Below are 20,212 nucleotides of genomic sequence, written 5' to 3'. Positions count from 1 at the left end.
CTTCCAGGACAACAATGTGCAATCATCCGGACCCAACACTAGGCGGCGATCTATGCACAGATATGAATTCAGCAGCCCACATGCCTCGAACGTAAGCTACCATATTGAAATAAAATACGACCGCTTCAAAAAGGTAGCAGCTCAATAGTGAATTTAAAGAATCGTGAATCACAACCTTTTTACAGAACCGCAATGGTTCAGCAATTCAGGCAGTGTTTCCTCTTATTGTTTTCTTCAACACAAGCCATGAAGAACTCTAGCCTCTTTGTTTTTATATTAAAATTATGCGCGACGTCACTTCTCCTCAGCTCTTCTAGCGTGTTTATCTGGTTTGCCCAGATAGGCATGTCAAGCCTTGCACTATTTTATATTTGGGTTACAGTATAATTATCATATAGGCCTTTTGGATGATCAACCAGATTACTACTGACCAAAAAGCGGATATTGGATGAGGCTTTTTTTTAAGCAAAAATTGTCAAGTAGATATTTGGATGGCCAAGACGTGGATTTAAGAATCAACCCGAGGTTAGATTATTGATTGGAATATCAAACAACAAAATTCCCATTCCAATGGAGAATGCAGGAGTAGGTTGCCCTGAAGGTGGACTGTAACAAGGGACATGTTGACAATTAATAAGAAGGAGATGGGATTTTTAGATCCACAGATTACAGCTGTGGGATTCTAATGCACTGAACAAACAGTTATGTCAGAGATGGTTACAAGCAGCTGATTCTCATAGCCATCGTAAGAGATGGACCCTGAAAGGGACAACCATACAGGAGTTTGGTGGTTCTTGGTAGACTAAAAAGGGTTGATATGAAATGGTGACAATCTACAAACATCTGCTAGAGAGGTTCTAATCCTAGGGTTTCACTAAAAGAAAGGTTTAAGTTGCATGTCTTAGTATCTGTATAACAAGAAGACCTATTACATTCTCGATGTCACCAGACCAAGATATGCACTGACCCACAAGCAACACATAGAGAAACTTGGAAACATAGTACTTATTGAATCCCAAAAGATGCTCCCAGATGGCCATTCAAAGTAAAGTCAGGCCAGTAGCTACTGGTGGGTGAGGCAACGTGACCCCACTGCTCGTGTAGAAGCACTGCAACTCGAATACATTCCAGATAAGGGTGAAATAAACTTATTGGCAAGCTGTGTGTTATTTGGATCTACGGTCAGGAAGGACATTTGTACAGAGTCTGCATACCCCAATGCAAGGTACTACGTCATACAAGTCCCATACTTTAAGTACATCAATATAAGAACTACCACACTTTATAACCTCCAGCTTTTAACTAATTTCCTATGTTAAGGAAACTAACCAAGCTACATAGATGACCAAATCACAGAATGTTTTAGGACAAACCTCTGCATTTAAATTGCACTACTTACAAGACTCCATTAGTACTGGGCCCCATGAACATTTTGCCGACATACATAAATAATTGCTTCTAAAAAACAACACGTTAGACCTAAAATACTGCCTTGATAAAGACTCTAGTACCAAACCATCATACAGGTTTAGTGAATCGTTATCGGGAACATTTGGGATATGTCCATGTAAACAAATGAATTTCCTTTACCATGGCAACGACTTAATAACTACATCTGTAATTAGATGGGATAGTAGGACTTCTCATAACAAACACACCAGTTGTGTGCTTACATAATCCTGTTAATAAACGCTTACTATATAAAACGTGCAGCATTCAGAAACAAAACCGATTAATTAAACTTTGTAAATAATTGCTGGTGACCTTGCACCGCCATTCAAAAATATTCAGATTAATTCATAAAATGCTCAACAAGAAAAGTGGTAAACCAAATGATATGCCTATTATTACTTCCCAAGGAACATTAACTGCTAAATGCACCTCACAACCTAATTTGATTCACCTTATGAACCATTACCACTCCAGCTTCTCACACATGGTCCTTAAGACACATGACACCTACAACAATGTAACCAATATGCCTGCGCCATTATGCATTACAACCTAGATTCTCTTCATCGAGATGCATGGTTCACTAACATCAAATTCCTAGGCTTGGATGAATTTACTCCAACAGTCCCAGTCATATAAGAATCATATTGCATATCATAGAATGGACACTACACCCAAAATATTGAATCTTTACTAACCTGGAATGCACACTAACCTCTTCAAACTTTTTAATAACTTGTACAAAAATAACAAAAACTCAGTAGGGCCCCCAGTCAGATTGAGTTATCCCTTAAAAAACACAATCTTACACATGACTGCCATGTACCGAGAGGGGCACGGGTACGCCCAGACGTGGGTCCTGCTCTCTCCATGCCATTGGAGTCGAGCTATCCTGGCTGATGAGGGCTGAAAGCCCAAACCCGGTCCTAGGATGCTTGTTTCCAGTCCAGGGAGGACCTGGCCTGGCAGTTCTGGCAGAACTGTTCCCATTGGGCGCAGGGTCAAGACTGATTTGCATATGGCTGGGTCCAACCTGGAATGGCATGGTGAGCAAAATAATGATGGATTTAGGCCCAGATCTCTGTACTGGGGTGAATGTATGACGTTCTTCTGCATTCTGACCATCATTTGTTCTTTTTGCATTTCCCACCCGAGTGGAAGGGGTATGCCCAGACGTGGGTCCCGTGCTCTCCATGCCTCTGGAGTCAAGCTATCCTGGCTGATGAGGGCTGAAAGCCCAAAACCAGTCCTAGGATGCTTGTTTCCAGTCCAGGGAGGCCCTGGCCTGGCATTTCTGGATGGACTGTTCCTGTTGGGCGCAGGGTCAAGACTGATTTGCATATGGCTGGGTCCAAACTGGAATGGCATGGTGAGCAAAAAACAATGAATTTAGGCCCAGATCTCTGTACTGGGGTGAATGTATGACATTTTTCTGCATTCTGTCCATCAATTGTTATTTTTGCATCATACTAGTGGCAGCCTGGACTCTGTAAAAATGTAAAATGATCAACAGTGTGTTCTTTAACAGAAATAAGGGGAGATATTTTTAAGGTTATTAGAGGTTGGCCACAATACTCCCTGCCACCTACTCCAACTTCGACACCTACTTTCAGCCAGGACATGAGTTTAAAAGAAATTCTTGATATCCCATAAAGGAGTGGTTCACTGTCTTTTTTTTTTTTTTTTACTAAAACACAACACTGTTTTTTTGTGCATGATGTTGGTCCCTGTACCCTACTGGAAAAATGAAAGTTCCTTCTGGTCAGAGCTGGCAACTATCCCAGATGACACAGATTACGCTACAAACTGAAGAGGATGAGCTTTAATAGGTAAAGCTACATGCCTCCTTTAAAGAGCAATTTCAGGCGAGATATGTAGGATTCTTAGATGGTGGTTTCTACACTTATGATGCTACTGTAAACGCTGATTGCATTAGAGTATCAAGAAAGTATTTATTTCAATGGCTTCTACTTTACTCCTTACTTTAGAATTGCAAATGCTACTTACCAGTATGCATCTGTTCTTGGCATGTAGGGCTGCTGACATTCATATCTGTGCATAGATCGCCGCCTAGTGTTGGGTCCGGATGATTGCACATTGTTGTCCTGGAAGAGTCTTCGAAGTATCACGAGATAGGTGGCTCCTCCCCTGGACTACAGTGCGCATGGGCATCGACTCCATCCCCAGATTGTTTTTAGCCATTGTGGCCAAGATGGAGTGAAACTCAGTGAATGATGATCATGCTATGAGTATATATGTGAATACTGCAGCTGCTACAGGCGCCGGAGAGGAGGGCGGGCGATATGAATATGAGCAGCCCTACATGCCAAGAACAGATGCATACTGGTAAGTAGCATTTGCAGTTCGAGGCATGTGGGCTGCTGAATTCATATCTGTGCATAGAATACATAGCAGTCCCTCCATTAGCGGCGGCCGCCCGTGCCAGCTGCAGCAGTTTGGAAAAGTGTCTTGAGAACAGCCTGCCCTACAGCTGCCTGCTGTTAGGAGTGCACGTCTACACAGTAATGCTTAGTAAATGTGTGTGTGGTAGACCATGTGGCTGCTCTACATATGTCCTCTAAGGGAATGTTTCCAAGGAAAGCCATAGAGGCCCCCCAACTTTCTGGTGGAGTGGGCTCTTGGTGGAATGGTAAGAGTGCGTTTTGCCTTTGCATAGCAGATTTGAATACATTTCACGATCCACCTAGCAATACCAGCCTTGGAAATAGGGTTACCTTTGTGATGTGGCGCAAAGGCGACAAAAAGCTGCTTAGTCTTTCTGAAATCTTTGGTCCTATCGATGTAATACATTAGGGCCCGTTTAACGTCAAGGGTGTGGAGCATCCGCTCCGTCAGTGACTCAGGATTTTGAAAGAACACCGGCAACTCAATGGTTTGGTTGATGTGGAACTGAGACACAACCTTGGGTAGAAATTTAGGGTTAGTGCGGAGCACTACCCTGTTTGAGTGAACTTGGAAGAAAGGCTCTTGGATTGTGAGGGCTTGCAGTTCACTAACCCTCCGTAGCGATGTAATTGCTACAAGGAAAGCCACTTTCCATGTCAAGAACTGAATCTCGCAGGAATGTAGTGGCTCAAAGGGAGGACCCATCAGTCTGGTAAGAACCACATTGAGGTTCCATTCAGGAGCTGGTGGAGTCCGTGGCGGAATGACTCTTTTGAGGCCTTCCAGAAATGCTTTGATGGCAGGCACCTTGAAGAGTGAAAGGTGTTGTCTATTTTGGAGATACGCGGCCATCGCAGACAAGTGAATGCGAATGGAAGTATAGGCCAGATTACACTTGTATAGATGGAACAGGTAACAGATGATGTTCTGAATAGAAGCATCTAGCGGATCAATGTTGTGGTTTGCACAATAGATGACAAACCGCTTCCATTTCGCCGCATAGCAGGCTCTAGTAGTGGGCTTCCTAGCCTCCCGAATGATGTCCATGCAATTGGGAGGAAGGTTGAGGTAGCCAAACTCTAGGACTTCAGGAGCCAGATCGCCAGGTTGAGCTGTTGCGGATCTGGGTGCTGAATGTCGCCATGGCTCTGCGTCAGAAGGCCGGGTGTGAGATGTAGCCTTTGATGCGATACCACGGACAGTTCCAGAAACGTGGTGTACCATGGTTGGCGAGCCCACGTTGGAGCAACTAGGATGAGAGTCATCGAGTGCTGCCTGAGCTTGCGTGCCACCAGCGGTATCAGAGGTGCTGGGGGAAAAGCGTACGCAAATTTGCCTGACCAGTTCATCCATATCGCATTGCCCTGCGACTGTGGGTGTGGGAACCTGGCGGCGAAGCTTTGGCATTTTGCGTTCTCCTCTGTGGCGAACAGGTCTATCTCTGGATGACCCCACATTTGGAAGTATGGCTGGAGTACTGATGGATGTATCTCCCACTCGTGCATTTGGTGGCTGTGCCTGCTGAGCAGGTCCGCCATCTGATTGTCCTTGCCTGGGAGATGCTCTGCCATGAGGAAAATGTTCCTCTGAATGGCCCACTTCCACATGCTCTGAGCCAGATGAGACAGCTGCGGAGAGTGTGTGCCTCCCTGCTTCTGAATGTAGTACATGGCCGTCATGTTGTCCGTCCGGATCAACACGACCTTGTTGCACAGATGTACTTTGAATGCCTTTAAGGCCATGAAGATCGCCATCAGTTCCAGAACATTGATGTGCATCTTCCTTTGCTGTTGCGTCCATAGTCCCTGCACCGTGAATTGGAGTACATGCGCTCCCCATCCCTGGAGAGAAGCGTCCGTTGTCAGGATAATTTGCGGCACAGGCTCTTGAAACAGTCGGCCCTTGAAAAGGTTTCGTGCATTCCACCAATGCAGAGAGTTGTATGCCCGACCGCTCACCAACACTAGGTCTTTCAACTGGTTGTGAGCCTGCGTCCACTGACGTGCTAAGCACTCCTGAAGCGGACGCATATGTAGTCTCGCGTGCGGGACAATGGAGATGCAGGAGGCCATCATGCCTATCAACTGCATGAACACTCTTGCTGGAAGCGAGTGTTGAGGTCTGAATTTTTGGATCAGCGATTGAATGCTGTTGATCCTCACTGAATTCGGCTGTGCTGTAGCTGCCAGAGTGTGTATGGTCGCACCCAGATACTGTCGTATGTGAGCGGGCTGGAGATGGGACTTTGGGTAATTCAGTGAGAACCCCAGATCGTGCAGAAGGTGAATGGTTTGGGACACGTGGTCGGCACACTGCTGGGCCGACTTCGCCTGAATAAGCCAGTCGTCCAGATAGGGGTAGACGTGAATGTTTTGACCTCTGAGATGCGCCGCCACTGTTGCTAGGCACTTTGTGAAAACCCTGGGTGCCGTGATGACCCCAAAAGGCAAAACCTTGAACTGGTAGTGTTGGTTTTGTATGGTGAACCCGAGGTATTTTCGGTGTGAAGGATGTAGTGGAATGTGGAAGTATGCATCCTTCAGATCCAGAGTTGCCAGGTAGTCCCCTTGTTGAAGCAGTGGAAGAACCTGCTGCAGCGTGAGCATGTGGAAATGCTCCGAGAGGATGTAAAAATTGAGTGGCCTGAGGTCCAGAATGGGCCTGAGGGATCCGTCCTTCTTTGGAATCAGAAAGTACAGGGAGTAAACTCCCGCACCTCTTTCCTGCAAGGGCACGAGCTCTATTGCCCCTTTTTGCAGCATGACGTTGACTTCTTGCTGCAATAAGTGCAAGTGCTCGCCAGACATAGGACGGTTTTTTGGGGGTATGTTGGGTGGAGTGGATGTGAGCTCCAGACAATAACCGTATTGGATAAGTTTTCTGACCCACCTGTCCGTGGTGATGGACTTCCACATGGGCAGGAACTGCTGGAGTCTCCCCCCGACCGGTGTTGCGTGGTCGGGGGGCAGTGACAAGGCGTCACTGTTTGTTGGCGGTGGAGGACCTGGAGCTGTTGTTCCCACGTCCTCTGCCTTTGACGTTGTTGCCACGGTATCCACCCCGACCTTTGTTGGTATAAGAAGTTTGGGTGTTGCTTTTGTAGAATTGCGTTGACTGTGAAAGTTGACCCCTTGAGGTGCCTCTAGTATTGGAGCGACGAAAGGACCCACCCCGAAACTGCTGGGATTGCAAGGCACCCATAGACTTTGCAGTGTCGGTGTCCTTTTTCATCTTCTCGAGGGTGGTATCAACCTCGGGGCCAAACAGGTGGTCTGGGTTGACCGTCTGGTTTAAGATGGTAGTTTGAATGTCCGGCTTGAACCCAGAAATCCTTAGCCATGCATGTCTACGAAGCAGCACGCTAGTGTTAATCGCTCGCGAGGCGGTGTCAGCCACGTCCAGAGCGCACTTAATGGAAGCATTGGTGATAAGCTTCCCCTCCTGTATCAACATCTCTGCCGCCTCCTTATACTGATTGGGTAAGTGCTGTAAAAGGGTCTCTAGAGTATCATAGTGTGCCCTGTCATAACGCGCTAGTAGCGCCTGTGTGTTGGATATGCGCCATATGTTGGCTGCCTGCGCCGCCACCCTCTTCCCAGAAGCCTCAAAGACTTTTGATTCCTTATCTGGGGGAGGAGCATCACCCGTAGTCTGTGAGTTGGCTCGCTTGCGTGCATTGGAGACAACCAGGGAATCCAGAGGCAACTGTCCTTTGATATAAGTAGGATCAGTGGGCGCTGCCTTGTACTTCTTGTCGATTCGTGGGTTGATGACTCTTGCCCGGGTGGGCTCTTTGAACACCTCAGCCGCATGTTTCAACACCCCTTTCAGCATCGGCAGAGTTTTTACAGTTTTTTCAGAGACCGAAAAGGTGTCAAAGAGGAAGTCGACGTCCACTGGGTCAGCATGGAGGTCGACGTCGTGATTGGCTGCCGCCCTCTCAATGAGGGCATTGAAGGCCGCAGAGTCCTCAGTTGGGGAAGTTTTGGCTGAGAAAAGCTGAGGCTCCTGCCCTGAATGCGGGTCCCCTGAATCGCCACCTGCAGACCATGGTTCAGTCACATCCTCTGGGTCTGAGTAGACGGGGTAGCTATACTCATCCTCGTCGTTGCCATCACCTTCCTCAACATGGGAATGAGTGGGTGAAAGTTCTTGAGCTTGTGGTGACACGGGCTCCATAAGGGCAGAGGCACCAGCAGAGTCCATCTTTCTTTTAAGTGGAATCTTGTAAGGCTCTAATTGTGGTTCTGGGGTGATCTTTCTCTTGAGGAGAGAGCCTGCCCGTGTTGGCGTCGATGAAAACTTCTTGACGCTCTTCTTCCGTCAGTTGCCGTGGCCGTGGGCCGGGGACCACCAACGCTGACTTCGGCGTCGAAGACACCTTCACGGGTACTCCGGCCCCTGATTTTGCTGCGAAAGCTTTCGGCGCCGTCTTCGGTGGCAAGGTGAAGAGAATCGGCGTTGGCGCCTTCGCCGGTTTTTCTAGAGGCTTGGGCGGCACAGGGTCCTTTGGCTCGACTGCTGCGGTCCCCTCCCTAATCCGTTGAAGGGACTCCGTCACCTTCTTAGTGAACGAGGCGGAGGGACGCGCCGGCTCGAGAGAGTCTTTTACAGCTGGTTTCGGGGTGGCGACCGACGATGCGCTCTTCGGCGTCGATGCCGTTGCCCCCTTGGCCTTGTCGAGTGGAAGTGAGGCAGTGAGGGACTTGGGGTCGTCCTGCCGCTTCTTCGGGTCGAGAGTGGACTTCTTATGGTCGTCGACCTTCTTTTTGGGATCGAGTCGACCCTTACTTGCGTCAACCGTCTTCGGCGCCGATGCAGCTGCGTCGGATCCTTTAACCTTCGGCTTCGATACAGTAGCCTTTGGGTCGGCCATTTTGGCGTGGCTCTTGAGCTCGACGGCCATCTTGGATTTCTTCGGCGCCGAGGCCTCCGAAGTGTTCGACCCGACCAGCGGGATCCGTGCTTTCGGTTTCGAGACGTCTGGCGTCGAGACCGTTGGTTTCACTTTCGGTTTTGGCGGCACCGGGAGTGGCGCCGTATCAATGTCCGTGGCCGGGCCGGAAGGCGGGGCCGTGGAACGTGAATCAAGGTCTTGGGTAAGGCCCGAAGGCGATCCCTCGACCTGGGCCTCATCATGGCGGATGGCCCCGGAGTCAGTCTGAGGAAGCTCCTCGTCCGAGCTATCCTCTACGGTGGCAAGGGCCCCGTCGTCGTCCCCTACCTCCTCGACGACTTCACCGAAATCCTCGTCCTCCGCGTCGTAGTCGTCCTCGACCTCCGACGCTGGGTAAGATTCCGTGATCTCCTGGATAGCGTCGTCCTCGACATCCTCAGCGTCGAAGATGTCCGTAGGAGGTGGTGCAGATCGCTGGGCCTCCAGGCGTGCAGCTCGGCGGAGCTTGAGTGTCTTTTTGGACCGGAACTTGGAACAGGCCATACACTTGGCCTCGTCGTGGTCCGGCGACAAGCACTTGTTGCACACCGGGTGTACATCGATATGCGGATACTTCGAGGCACACACCGGGCACCGTTTAAATGGACTTCGTTCCATGATGGAAGAGGTAGGAGCGTCGAATAGGCCCGTTCGCGCCGAAAGCACGCGGAAGGGCAATGTCAGTTCGGAGCCGAGGAAATTACGAACCCGAACGAGAGACAATACCGACGCAAGTCCTAAAGACCTTTTGGTCTTAAACAAAGTAAGTTAACAACTATCGATTCCGACAGAGGGAACCGAACACATCCGAAACCAATGGCGGAAAAAAACAATCTGGGAATGGAGTCGATGCCCATGCGCACTGTAGTCCAGGGGAGGAGCCACCTATCTCGTGATACTTCGAAGACTCTTCCAGGACAACAATGTGCAATCATCCGGACCCAACACTAGGCGGCGATCTATGCACAGATATGAATTCAGCAGCCCACATGCCTCTAACATAGAATTAGAATTGAAAGATAGTAGCAATAGATCAACTAGTACAGTATTGTGAAGAATTTGCGTTCTTGTTTGACATCCGAAGGAAATTGAAGAAATATTCGGCTATTTCAGGGTTCTCTGTTTAACCATATGCCTTGGTGCCAAGAAGCTAGTATTCATGGCTAAACCAAGGCATTGTAACAAAACAGTATAACCAAACTTCCAGCCATTTTACCCAAGCAGCTCTAATAAAATAAGTATATTTTAATATTCATTGCATGCATAAACTCAAGTTAATTTTGAATATATGCTTCACGGGTAGAAATAGCATTCCTGCGTAAATTCATGTATGCACAAGTTAAACATTAAATATGCTTTCTGAAAAGTATCACATGCCTCACTTTAGCATTGTTGACTTACCAATTAACATCTCATACATGATCACTCCAAGCGACCACCAGTCACATAACTTGTTATAGCCAGTTTGCATGAATACTTCTGGTGCAATATAATCTGGAGTTCCGACTGTAGAAAATGCCTACAAATGAAGAAAGACAGATGAAGCATACGAAATGTGGATATCTCAGGTGCCTTTAGGCACAAAAAGTGTAGCTTGTCACTTTATGCTGAGGAAGGTACTGCTTTATAGAAGAGTCAGTGGAAATCCAAGTGAGCCACCTCAGCAAACATTATGTAGACCTATGAGGCAAAGAAATTCTCAATTGTTAGTGTCAAAAGTTGCATACTGTATTGTAGAGCTGAAGCTTTTGGGTAGCATAGCAGGTTAGCAGTAAGCTGTATTTTTGGATACGATTTTACATGTTTTTATTTTTTAAGGTGGATAGGAAGTATTTTAATGTTCCATGCTAGTGAGGCATAATTACAAGTTTGCAGCTTGTCTAGACTGCATGCGCTGCCTCTTTGACACCTTTTCTTTCCATCAGTGTGCTTACAGACCAACCATTGCTTATCATTGCTTGGCTTCATTGCCACCGCCATTTGCTTGCTTCTTATTGGTCAGCTGCCATAGGCTTCCTTCCTCATCGTGTGTTTGCCCCTCACCTGGAGTACAGCTCATTTTTCAGGTGCTACTTTTTTGGGCTGGCTCCCTTGTGTATTTCTTCCCCCCCTCCAACCCCGCACTCCTCCCTGGTTGTTGGTTCCCACTGCCCTCCTCCCCACCATCGGTTCATTGTCTGTGTTTTATGGCCCCTACACCCTCCGGCCATTTATTGTCCATGTTGGCTTACCACCACGACACATTCTCCCTCCCCCATTCATTCTCTGGGTTGGCTTGCCCCCACCCTTCTTCCATGTGTTGTCCATGTTAGCTTGCCCTCACCCTCCCTTCCTCCCTCCTTTTGTAGTCTATGTTGGCATGCCGACACCCTTCCTCTTTCCCTCAGAGAAACATTCTCACTCCCCCTGTTTATTCTCTGGGTTGGCTTGCCCCACTTCCTCTCTCCTTCTGTTGTTCGAGTTGGCTCGCCCCGCCTCCACTCATCCACCCTTCTTCCCTGGTCACTGATGGCTTGCTCCACCGCCACTCACCCTCCCGCCTTCCACTGTCTGTGTTTGCTTGCCCCACCACCACTCACCCTCCCTCCTTCCTTCCATTGTGTGCGTTAACCTCCCTCCTGCTCTGTTTACGTTGGCCACCACACCCACCATAAATAACACAATGATGAGTATACTGCTGGACACATCATAGTGCTTTTTTCCCTCACCCTCTGCCTTCCGTGTTACCTCCTGCATTTGCTCTCACCACTATCAATCAAAAAAGTGCTTTGATGCAACCAACAATGGCCACATCACAGCACTATTTAAAAAACTTTCAGCCATGCTGCACAGCAGCTGCTCTGCTGTACAACACTGCTAAAAATACAGTGACAACCCCACTACTCCGTGTAGATGAGACCTACTAGCTTTGCCAATCCTTTTTTGTCATGTTTCTGAAGTATGCTTCTGCATAGGAGGGTTAATAGGAGGACATGTACTGTGCCATGTCATTGTTAGGTGAAATTTTGAATTGTGGCTATCTTTCTTGCATCACCCCCACTTTGCAAGGGAGTAGACACCTAGTCATCATTTGAGACTTGGCTAACGGTTGAAGCACTAGCCGATTATAATGTCAACTAGTCATGATGTTCCAAGTAGGTTTACGAGTTATGGCAATGATGTATGAACTGAACTTAATGGAAATTAACTAACAGGTGCTAACCAGACAAATTCAATGGCCATGAATTACTGATTATAATGGAAAACTTATCATCATCCAGACTGTCAAGGACATGCCAGATATCCAAAATGAAATTGGCAATGAAATGTTAACTGTGTATAACTGTGTATAAAGAAAACTCACTATGATGTGTTATCAGGACATAATGTTAACTTAAATTAATGGATATTGAACAATGTGCTAAAACGCATACTGGAAAGTTGTTCTAATGTGCTAAACTGGCAAAAGGACAACTGTTCAGGATGTTGTTAAATGGGTGTAATGGGTGAAACTGGCACTGTACTGTAATATTGCGAGGATATAAATTCCTAACTGAATATAACGGAAACCAACTATGGCAAACTAACTCAGTATAATGGACTCCAGGATGGGGAATTCATAACGCTCAACGCCTGAGCCATGTTGGTATATTGGGGGACTAGTAGATGTAGTTACTCTTTTGTCTGAAGGACAAATAGACATATAGGGGCGAGTTATGGAGACTTTAGCGATCCGCTGGATTATCACTGTGCAGCAGTCTTTCTGTGGACCGTATATTTTTCTCGAGGTGATTGGGAGAGAGACTCTGTAAATAAGGTAAAAAAAAAATGTTTTAAAGCATTTTACTTTGAGCGGACACATTCTTTACAAAACCTAATTCTTAGGATCAGTGATTTACAGATTGGTACTGAAATGGTCCTAAACCAGAAGGAAACCACTGTCTCAAAGCTTTCAGTGAAGATACCCAAATTAAGTTTACTATTTAATGCACAGGCCATTTCTAGGTTTTAGGGGTGTTATAGTTAGCTGGACATTTCACTCGTACAAAACCATTGAAATTCCTCTGTTACAGTTAGTTGTACAAAGTATAACTCGCGCGCCTGCAATCCACTGCTGTGGTGATGTCATTTAAGATGTCATCAGTGAGGTCATCAGTGAGGTCATCAGTGAGGTCATCAGTGAGGTCATCAGTGAGGTCATCAGTGAGGTCACTGGCCATGTCATGAATGTTGCAATATGTGACATCATCAGCAGTGGATTGCGGGCGTGCGAGTTATACTTGGTAGAACTATCTATAACGGAGGAATTTCAATGGTTTTGTACGAGTGAAATGTCCAGCTAACTATAACACCCCTAAAACCTATGGTTTTTTCAGTGAATTTCCAAGGTTTTTTAAATGCTAATTCCTAACTATAACATGTCTGAAACCTATGGTTTTTTCAGTGAATTTCGAAGGTTTTTTAAATGCTAATTCCTAACTAGAACATGTCTGAAACCTATGGTTTTTTCTGTGAATTTCAAAGGTTTTATAAATGACAAATTTTAAATGTATTAATGGTTATATATTTTTTTATACTGATTTACTACTTTTGTAAAGTATTTATTTTTAGATATTTTACTTTTTAAATTACATTATAATTACATTATACATTACATGACAAAATATACTTAAATACTTTCCAAATAGGCAATAGACTTTTGTACAGTAGTTACAGTTGTTGCAATGGGCAACACAATCTCAAACACAATGCAACATTGAGCTCAATGGGGATTTCTAGTTAAATGCATTTAGTTAATTTATGGATTACTTTTCAAAACCACAGGACTGGATCCTAGATTCAGTCCTGGGACATCTCCTGTAAACAGTTGAGTAATAGCGTTTTGGTTACAGTAGTGATTTTTAAGGATTATTATTGTATTTTAAAAGTTGAGAAACTTTTTCACATAGAATCACCAATGTTATCCTATGGGAGGAAATTCACTTAGCAGGTAAGTAGTAGGTTAGCGTTACTTTTTCTTACACAGTGGTGGATGTTGGAACCAGCACTGGTGCATCTTCTGTAAACAGTTGAAAGAATGCGTTTATGTCATACAGGCGATTTTTAAGGAATATTTGTAGTTTATGAAAATAGACACTTAGAAACTTTTCTGGTGAAAACCAGACAATGGTTTCCTACGGAAGGAAATACAAGTTACTGGTAAGTAAGGTTAGAATTACTTTTCAGGGTTAGTGCTGGACTAAAAGATGCAGCACTGGGTTCTCTCCTGATAACAGGTGAGTAAATCGGAATTCATAGTTCGGCTGATTTTAGAGGAATATTTTAAAGTTCCAAAACTCCACACTTAGAAGAATTTCCAAGTGAAACCAGTCAATGTTAGCAAATTCAAGTTACTGGTGAGTACGGTTAGAGTTACTTTTTAGGATCGGTACTGGGCTAAAACATGCAGCACTGAGATCTCTCCTGATAACAGGTGAGTAAATCGTAATTCGTAGTTCGGCTGATTTTACTTCGGTCCAGTATATATAGAGCCACTTTCCAACACCATCCCGTTTACTGGAAGCATCTGGTGGGCTAGTTGGCCCCCAGGGACCCTCAGGATTGAAGGAGAATTTTTTCCCCAACTTAAAACGCGCCACAGGGCGAACCTCAGGCCCCATCCCCATCCCCTCCCTTCACCACTGTGTACACGCGCCCTGTGGCCTTTCTAAGTTGGGAGACGAAGTCCCCTTGAATCCAGAGGGTCCCTAGGGTCAAACTAGCCCACTAGGTACCTCCAATAAGCGCCAAAGAGCTGCGTTGCAGAGAGGTGTAAAAAAGAGCGTGGCCTCTGAACACCTGTCTGCAACGTAGCTCCCTGGCGCATACTGGAGATACCTCTTGGGATATTTGACCCTCAGGGACCCTCAGTATTGAAAGAGAATTAATTCTCCAACTTAAAGCGTGCCACGGGACGTATTTGCACAGTGGTGAAGGAAGGGGGCGTGGCCTGTGGCGCGTTTTAAATTAGAGAATTAATTCCTCCTCAATCCTGTGGGTCCCTGGAGTCGAACTAGCCCACCAGGTACCTCCAGTATGTGCCAGGGAGCAGAGTTGTAGAGGTGTTCAGAAAACACGCCCCTTTTTACAACACTCTGCAAAGCAGCTCTGTGGCACTTACTGGAGGTTCCTGGTGGGCTAGTTGGCCTCCAGGGACCCTCAGAATTGACAAGGAATTAATTCCTCAACTTAAACCGCGCCAATGGGTGTGTTTGCACACATGTAAACTCAGGCCGCCCCCTCCTTTCACCACTGTGCAAACGTGCCTCGTGGAGCGTTTTAAATTGGGGGATTAACTCCCCTTGAATACTGAGGGTCCCTGGGGTGCAACTAGCCCACCAGCTACCTCCAGTAAGCACCACAGAGCTGCGTTGCAGAGAGGTGTAAAAAGGGGTGTGGCCTCTGAACACCTCTCTGCAACGCAGCCCCCTGGTGCATAATGGAGGTTCCTGGTGGCCTAGTTGACCCCCAGGGACCCCCAGTATTCAACAGGAATTTGTTCCCCATCTGCAAACACGCCAAGGGGCGCGTTTGCTGAGTGCTGCAAGAAGGGGGCGTGGCCTCCGGCATGCTGCCTGTCTTTTCTTTTAAGAAGGGGGGCTGTGTAGCCCCCCCTTCTTTTTCTAACTTTTTGGCCCTGGGGACCCCACTCCCCAGGGCCTTCCCCCCGGGGCATGGGCATTTTTGGAAAATGTTTTGGAGGGGGGCTGCGTGGCCCCCCTCCTCTGGCCATTATGGCCCCAGGGACCCCATACACTGAGGCCGGCCTTTCCTTTGTTTTTCTTTTTTATTAAAAAATGACATTCATAATTTGGGAGGGGGGCAGCGTGGCCCCGCTCCGGGCCACTCTTGCCCCAGGGACCACATCCCCAGGGCCTGACCATTTTTTAAAATTTCTTTTTTGGAGGGAGGCCTATGTGGCCCCCCTCCTGAGGCCTATTATGGCCCGGAGCCAGCCCTGGGGGGGGTGGCGGTCCCCAGGGCCATAAAGGGCTCCAGGAGGGGGCCCCGTGGAGTGGACCCCCTCCCACCATTTGAAAAGCCCCGGGGGGTGGTGGTCCCCGGATCTTGGGGGTCCATAATGGACCCCCAAATTAAAACCTTAGTGCCCCGGGGAGGTAGCGGTCCTTGGGGCATGCGGGGGGCCTCAAGCGCCCCCCACACAGGTTTCCTTATTTGAACCAAAAGCCCTGGGGTGGCGGTCCCCGGGGCTTGAAGGGGTCTTTGAGCCCCCCACCCTCTTATGTTACAAGCCTCAGGGGTGGCGGTCCCCAGGTGAGGGGTGGCTATGAGCCCCCCACACAATTTGTAATAAAGCCCCAGGGGGTAGCAGTCCCTGGGGGTCCCTTTGGGCACCCCACCTAAATTATTTAATTGCCCCCGGGATTTGGCCCCTCCAGGGGCTAATAACTAATATAGCGAGGGAGCCAGCGCTTCGTTTTTTTTCTTTTTCTCATCGGCAGTATCCGCGCACCCTGCGCGGATTTTGAGGATTTATTTTTGTTAAAAAAAAGCATTTTGGGGGGCCTTGGGGGTCCTTGTGGGACTCCCTGAGCAGGACTAGGGGGAGGGGTGTTTCTATCCTGCCCCCTTTTAGCGTTTTGCACGTTTTTTTATTCGGTTTCTTCTGCCTCGGTTCTACCGAGGCGCAAGATGGCTGCCAACACTTCCCGATTTGGAGTGTTGACAACCAATTAGAATACAGCTCGTACTCGGCAGGGTGCGCGGATCCCGCGCGGCCATAGATATATATGTGATTTTAATTGTGATTTTCTCAGGAACTATAACATTTAAGCAAAAGGCACGAGTCTGAACCAAGGACTACCTCTTTGCCAAATTTGGTGTAATTCAGTTCAGCAGTTCGGGCTGTAGCCGCGATGAATGGTTCCTATGGAAAATTGCATGGGGAAAACATGTTTTCGGAAGCCCCTTTTTTCTCGGCCCGCTTCACGAATCAACCCGATACTTTCAGGATAGGAGCGGCCTGGAGCGCCCCACCAGTTTTGAAAAATTTGCCAAGATTCGTTAACAACAAGCATTGGACAGCAAATCGTGAGGGCTGATGTAGCGCTGCCAAAAGCTAAACATGACATTCTGTCTTGTTGGAATATGAAACCAATCGATGGACACCACAGATGCGGCAATTGTGTTGCGTGCTCTAGCACAATTGAAGGAAACGAATTTGAGCATCAGGGGGTCAAGTGGAAGCACTCTGGTTTTTCCAACTGTAAGACCAAAAATGTTATATATGTCATCACTTGCCCGTGCCAAAAGATCTATATTGGCAAAACGAATCAGCAAGTCAACCTACGCATCAGTCAGCAAAGGTCTCGAATTAAAAAGAAAGTCCTAACTGCTCCCATGGTGGAACACTTCATGGAGAAATCTCATACTGAACTTGATTTCAAATGGTCAGTACTTTTTACAATTGGTACAGTGCAGCGCCCAGCGGATGTTGACAAGGCGTTATTACAAAAGGAAGCATACTTAATTCTCAAATTTAATAGCACACTCACAGGTTTAAATAGTATGTCTGAATTATCAAGGATCTGATTGTATCCTTTTTTCGACAATAGCCTACTTTGAATCAGACTCTCACCTTCAAGTTATTGAAGCACACACATTTGAAGTTGTACATGTTTATGCCCCTCCCCACCTACATGAATTATATAAGTTGGTCCCAGTTCATGGCACCCATACCAGCTTCTTAATTGAGTCGATCTAATAATTTTGAAGCCACAAGTAACTAGTAGATCCGCGTGGATATCGCAGTGAGTCCAACTCTTAAACGAATATCACCCAATATGTAAGTTTTCACAGTACACGGTATGGGACTACATGTCCCACAATGCCGCGTAACTCACGTGTGTTTAAATGAGACAAGATGGCCCCCGCGAGTCGTCAGGCATTCGTTTGGAAGCCTCGCACTGCAGACATTGAATGTATTGATTCAGGTAAGAACGAGCGTTTTTCGCTGGTTGACTTATTTTGGCAAGACTAGCTTCCGCTGATTTTTTTCCAGCGGTCCCCGCATTTATGTTCCAACATCTTCCCATACAGTGCGCCACGAGCGATAGAGCGACGCATAGGAAAGTTATACGCAAAAACGCCTGGAAAACAGACTTCGCCTAACATCCATGCTGGCGTTCATAACCAATACCAAGTGTCTGTACTTACAAGTGCTTTAATCCCCGCCAGGTTACAAATAAACCCGCCATTGAATGATAGAGACCCAAATCGTCTTCCCAATTCAGGATGAAGACGCAAGGTACAGGGCCATTTTAACGAACAATTATCTACTTGCTGAAAAGCTAACATAATAGTACAACAACTTCCTCTTGTTTTCCCAACTAGGATTCTTGAAATAGTGACCACAACCTTCTCCCTCTAAGAGGCGCCGGACGGTGCACATAGAGGTAGGTAGAATTAATTTACATGCACTTGATTGCCTGTAAAGAGACAGTATCGCCAAAATGCCTCATACAGTCTTTGCTTCACTCACTGTAGAAGTAAAACCTCAAGCGTCGTCCCCTAGGTCCACCATTGGAATTAGCGAGCCTGATACATACAGGTACATTTCCCTTATGATTCTTCTGATTATGATAGGTAGCCCCGAGGCACACAGGTTCTCAACAAAGCTTTATTGTTTTTTGTGTTTCACACAGACAACTAAAAGCCCTGATGAGGGTTCGAAAACTCGTTACCCGAACCTGAAACGCATCGGCATATCTACAAGAGCCAATCATATCATTAAGTGACTTTGTCAAAAAGAATACACAGTTTGTGCTCTTGTCTTTCACTTTGCTATGGTTGTCTTAAAACAGGAATTGATTTGTAAACATTGATGAAATGAATAATTTAATGTGTAATGTTCTGTGTTGATCCGATGTTTCTTTTTTGATTAATTTGCAGTCATTATTGTTCAGTTATTGTGATGGTGTAAAAGTGCATCTATTTCTGTCTTAAAAAGCAATCCTACAAAAAAAGTATAAAATATGAGTGATGGGTATACATAAAAGTACCTCACCAGGTTTCATTAATTTGCACTTGGTCTTTTTCAAATAATTGCCATTTCAAGAATTGAGGGTTCAGGCACTCCTTTGTCTGAATAGTACTACGGTCCAGCCCCCCCCCCCCTCAGTCCCGCCAAGGACCTAACTCCTTTTGTTTTTCCAAGATTCGTTAACCAGCGCCAAAATAATTCCTAATAGAATGTTAGGAAGGCTGAGTTAGGTGGAGGGTAGGCCTGTGGATGGTATGCCTTTCCAGCCATACGTAGGGTGAGTATGTTTACGTCTGCAGACTATGATTCTGTGTCAGTATGTTGGGTATTTGTGTGGGGAAAAAAAGGGGGCTTCGCCATAAAAAGCAGTCTCAGTCAACTTACACATTTATTTTTTAAGAACTCTGCCACAAAAAAGTTGACAAAAGGTTGAACCGTGACATGTACATCTGTTCTGCCTAAACTGGTGGAAAAGGCTGCATTTTAAAATGTAATATTGGGTTAAGGCACCTGCAGCAAAGAGCTTTGTGTGCCCAGTAAATCTTAGGGAATAATAATAATGGTTAGATAAATCTGGTGGTTAATGCACTTGCTGCAGAGGTCTGTGTTTTCTCTATTCACACCTTTGACACAAAGTAGCACAAAGGGTTAATGTGTCTCCTGTAAAAAAAGACATTGTGAAACTAGAGATGACATTTTTATTTTATGTCGAAAGGTAAATGGGTTCAGCTTTTCACACATTGATCCTTTTATTACTTGCAGTTCATAAACACTTCTAATATAGCACAGTGAGTTATGAACCGGTATCAAGAACCTCAATCATTTCTTATTATAAGGCTGCTAAAATGGATTCTCTGGGTAGTCAGAATCAGTATCAGAATATACTTTATTCGATTTCAAGTCATATTAAAATCATAAAAGCCACAGTTAAAACATTCATAAAAGTTTAGCGATAAATTATACAAAATTATCTCTTTAAAAGTACTTCCATCTACTATTATTTTTCCAATTAATATTTTTCTCACACAACCTAAGCATATTGGACCATTGGTATACTTTATGTATTTGTAAAATAGGGGCCAATACCTAGTCATACTCTTTTTTTTTTTTCATTATACTTTTCAAAAGACCAGTCATAATAGGTCCCTTTTTGCTTCTGCGGATACCGTCGTGGTGCTGACATCACCTGTCATTCCATGCACCTTCCAGAACAGCTGGATTGTTTTGTGCCGCCCTGGTGAGACGAGGTCCCAGGGTCAAAACTGCTCCACCGCCGCCGCCTGCACTCTGCACTCGGGAGGAGGACTACAACTCCAAGAGTGCCAACTTTCACCCCCAGCTGCAGCGAGTGAGGGGGAGGCGTGTCACTGCGCATATAGCGCTGCCTCTCCCCCGCG

General features: G+C 46.2%; 1 protein-coding gene across 1 annotated transcript in view; it reads right to left on the bottom strand.

Annotated features, from left to right (window-relative positions):
* STK38 (serine/threonine kinase 38) overlaps positions 1–20,212 on the bottom strand; it is a 395,034-nt gene that overhangs the window by 172,238 nt on the left and 202,584 nt on the right. The window contains exon 9 of the mRNA XM_086923099.1: positions 10,196–10,313. Within this exon, the coding sequence (XP_086779225.1) occupies positions 10,196–10,313 (118 nt within the window). The remainder of the gene's footprint in view (positions 1–10,195; positions 10,314–20,212) is intronic.

The sequence above is a fragment of the Lissotriton vulgaris genome, chromosome 5 (genome assembly GCF_964263255.1).
Source record: "Lissotriton vulgaris chromosome 5, aLisVul1.2, whole genome shotgun sequence".
NCBI lineage: Eukaryota > Metazoa > Chordata > Amphibia > Caudata > Salamandridae > Lissotriton > Lissotriton vulgaris.
Note: the sequence above shows the minus strand (reverse complement) of the source record. Positions and strands in the feature narration are given on the sequence as shown.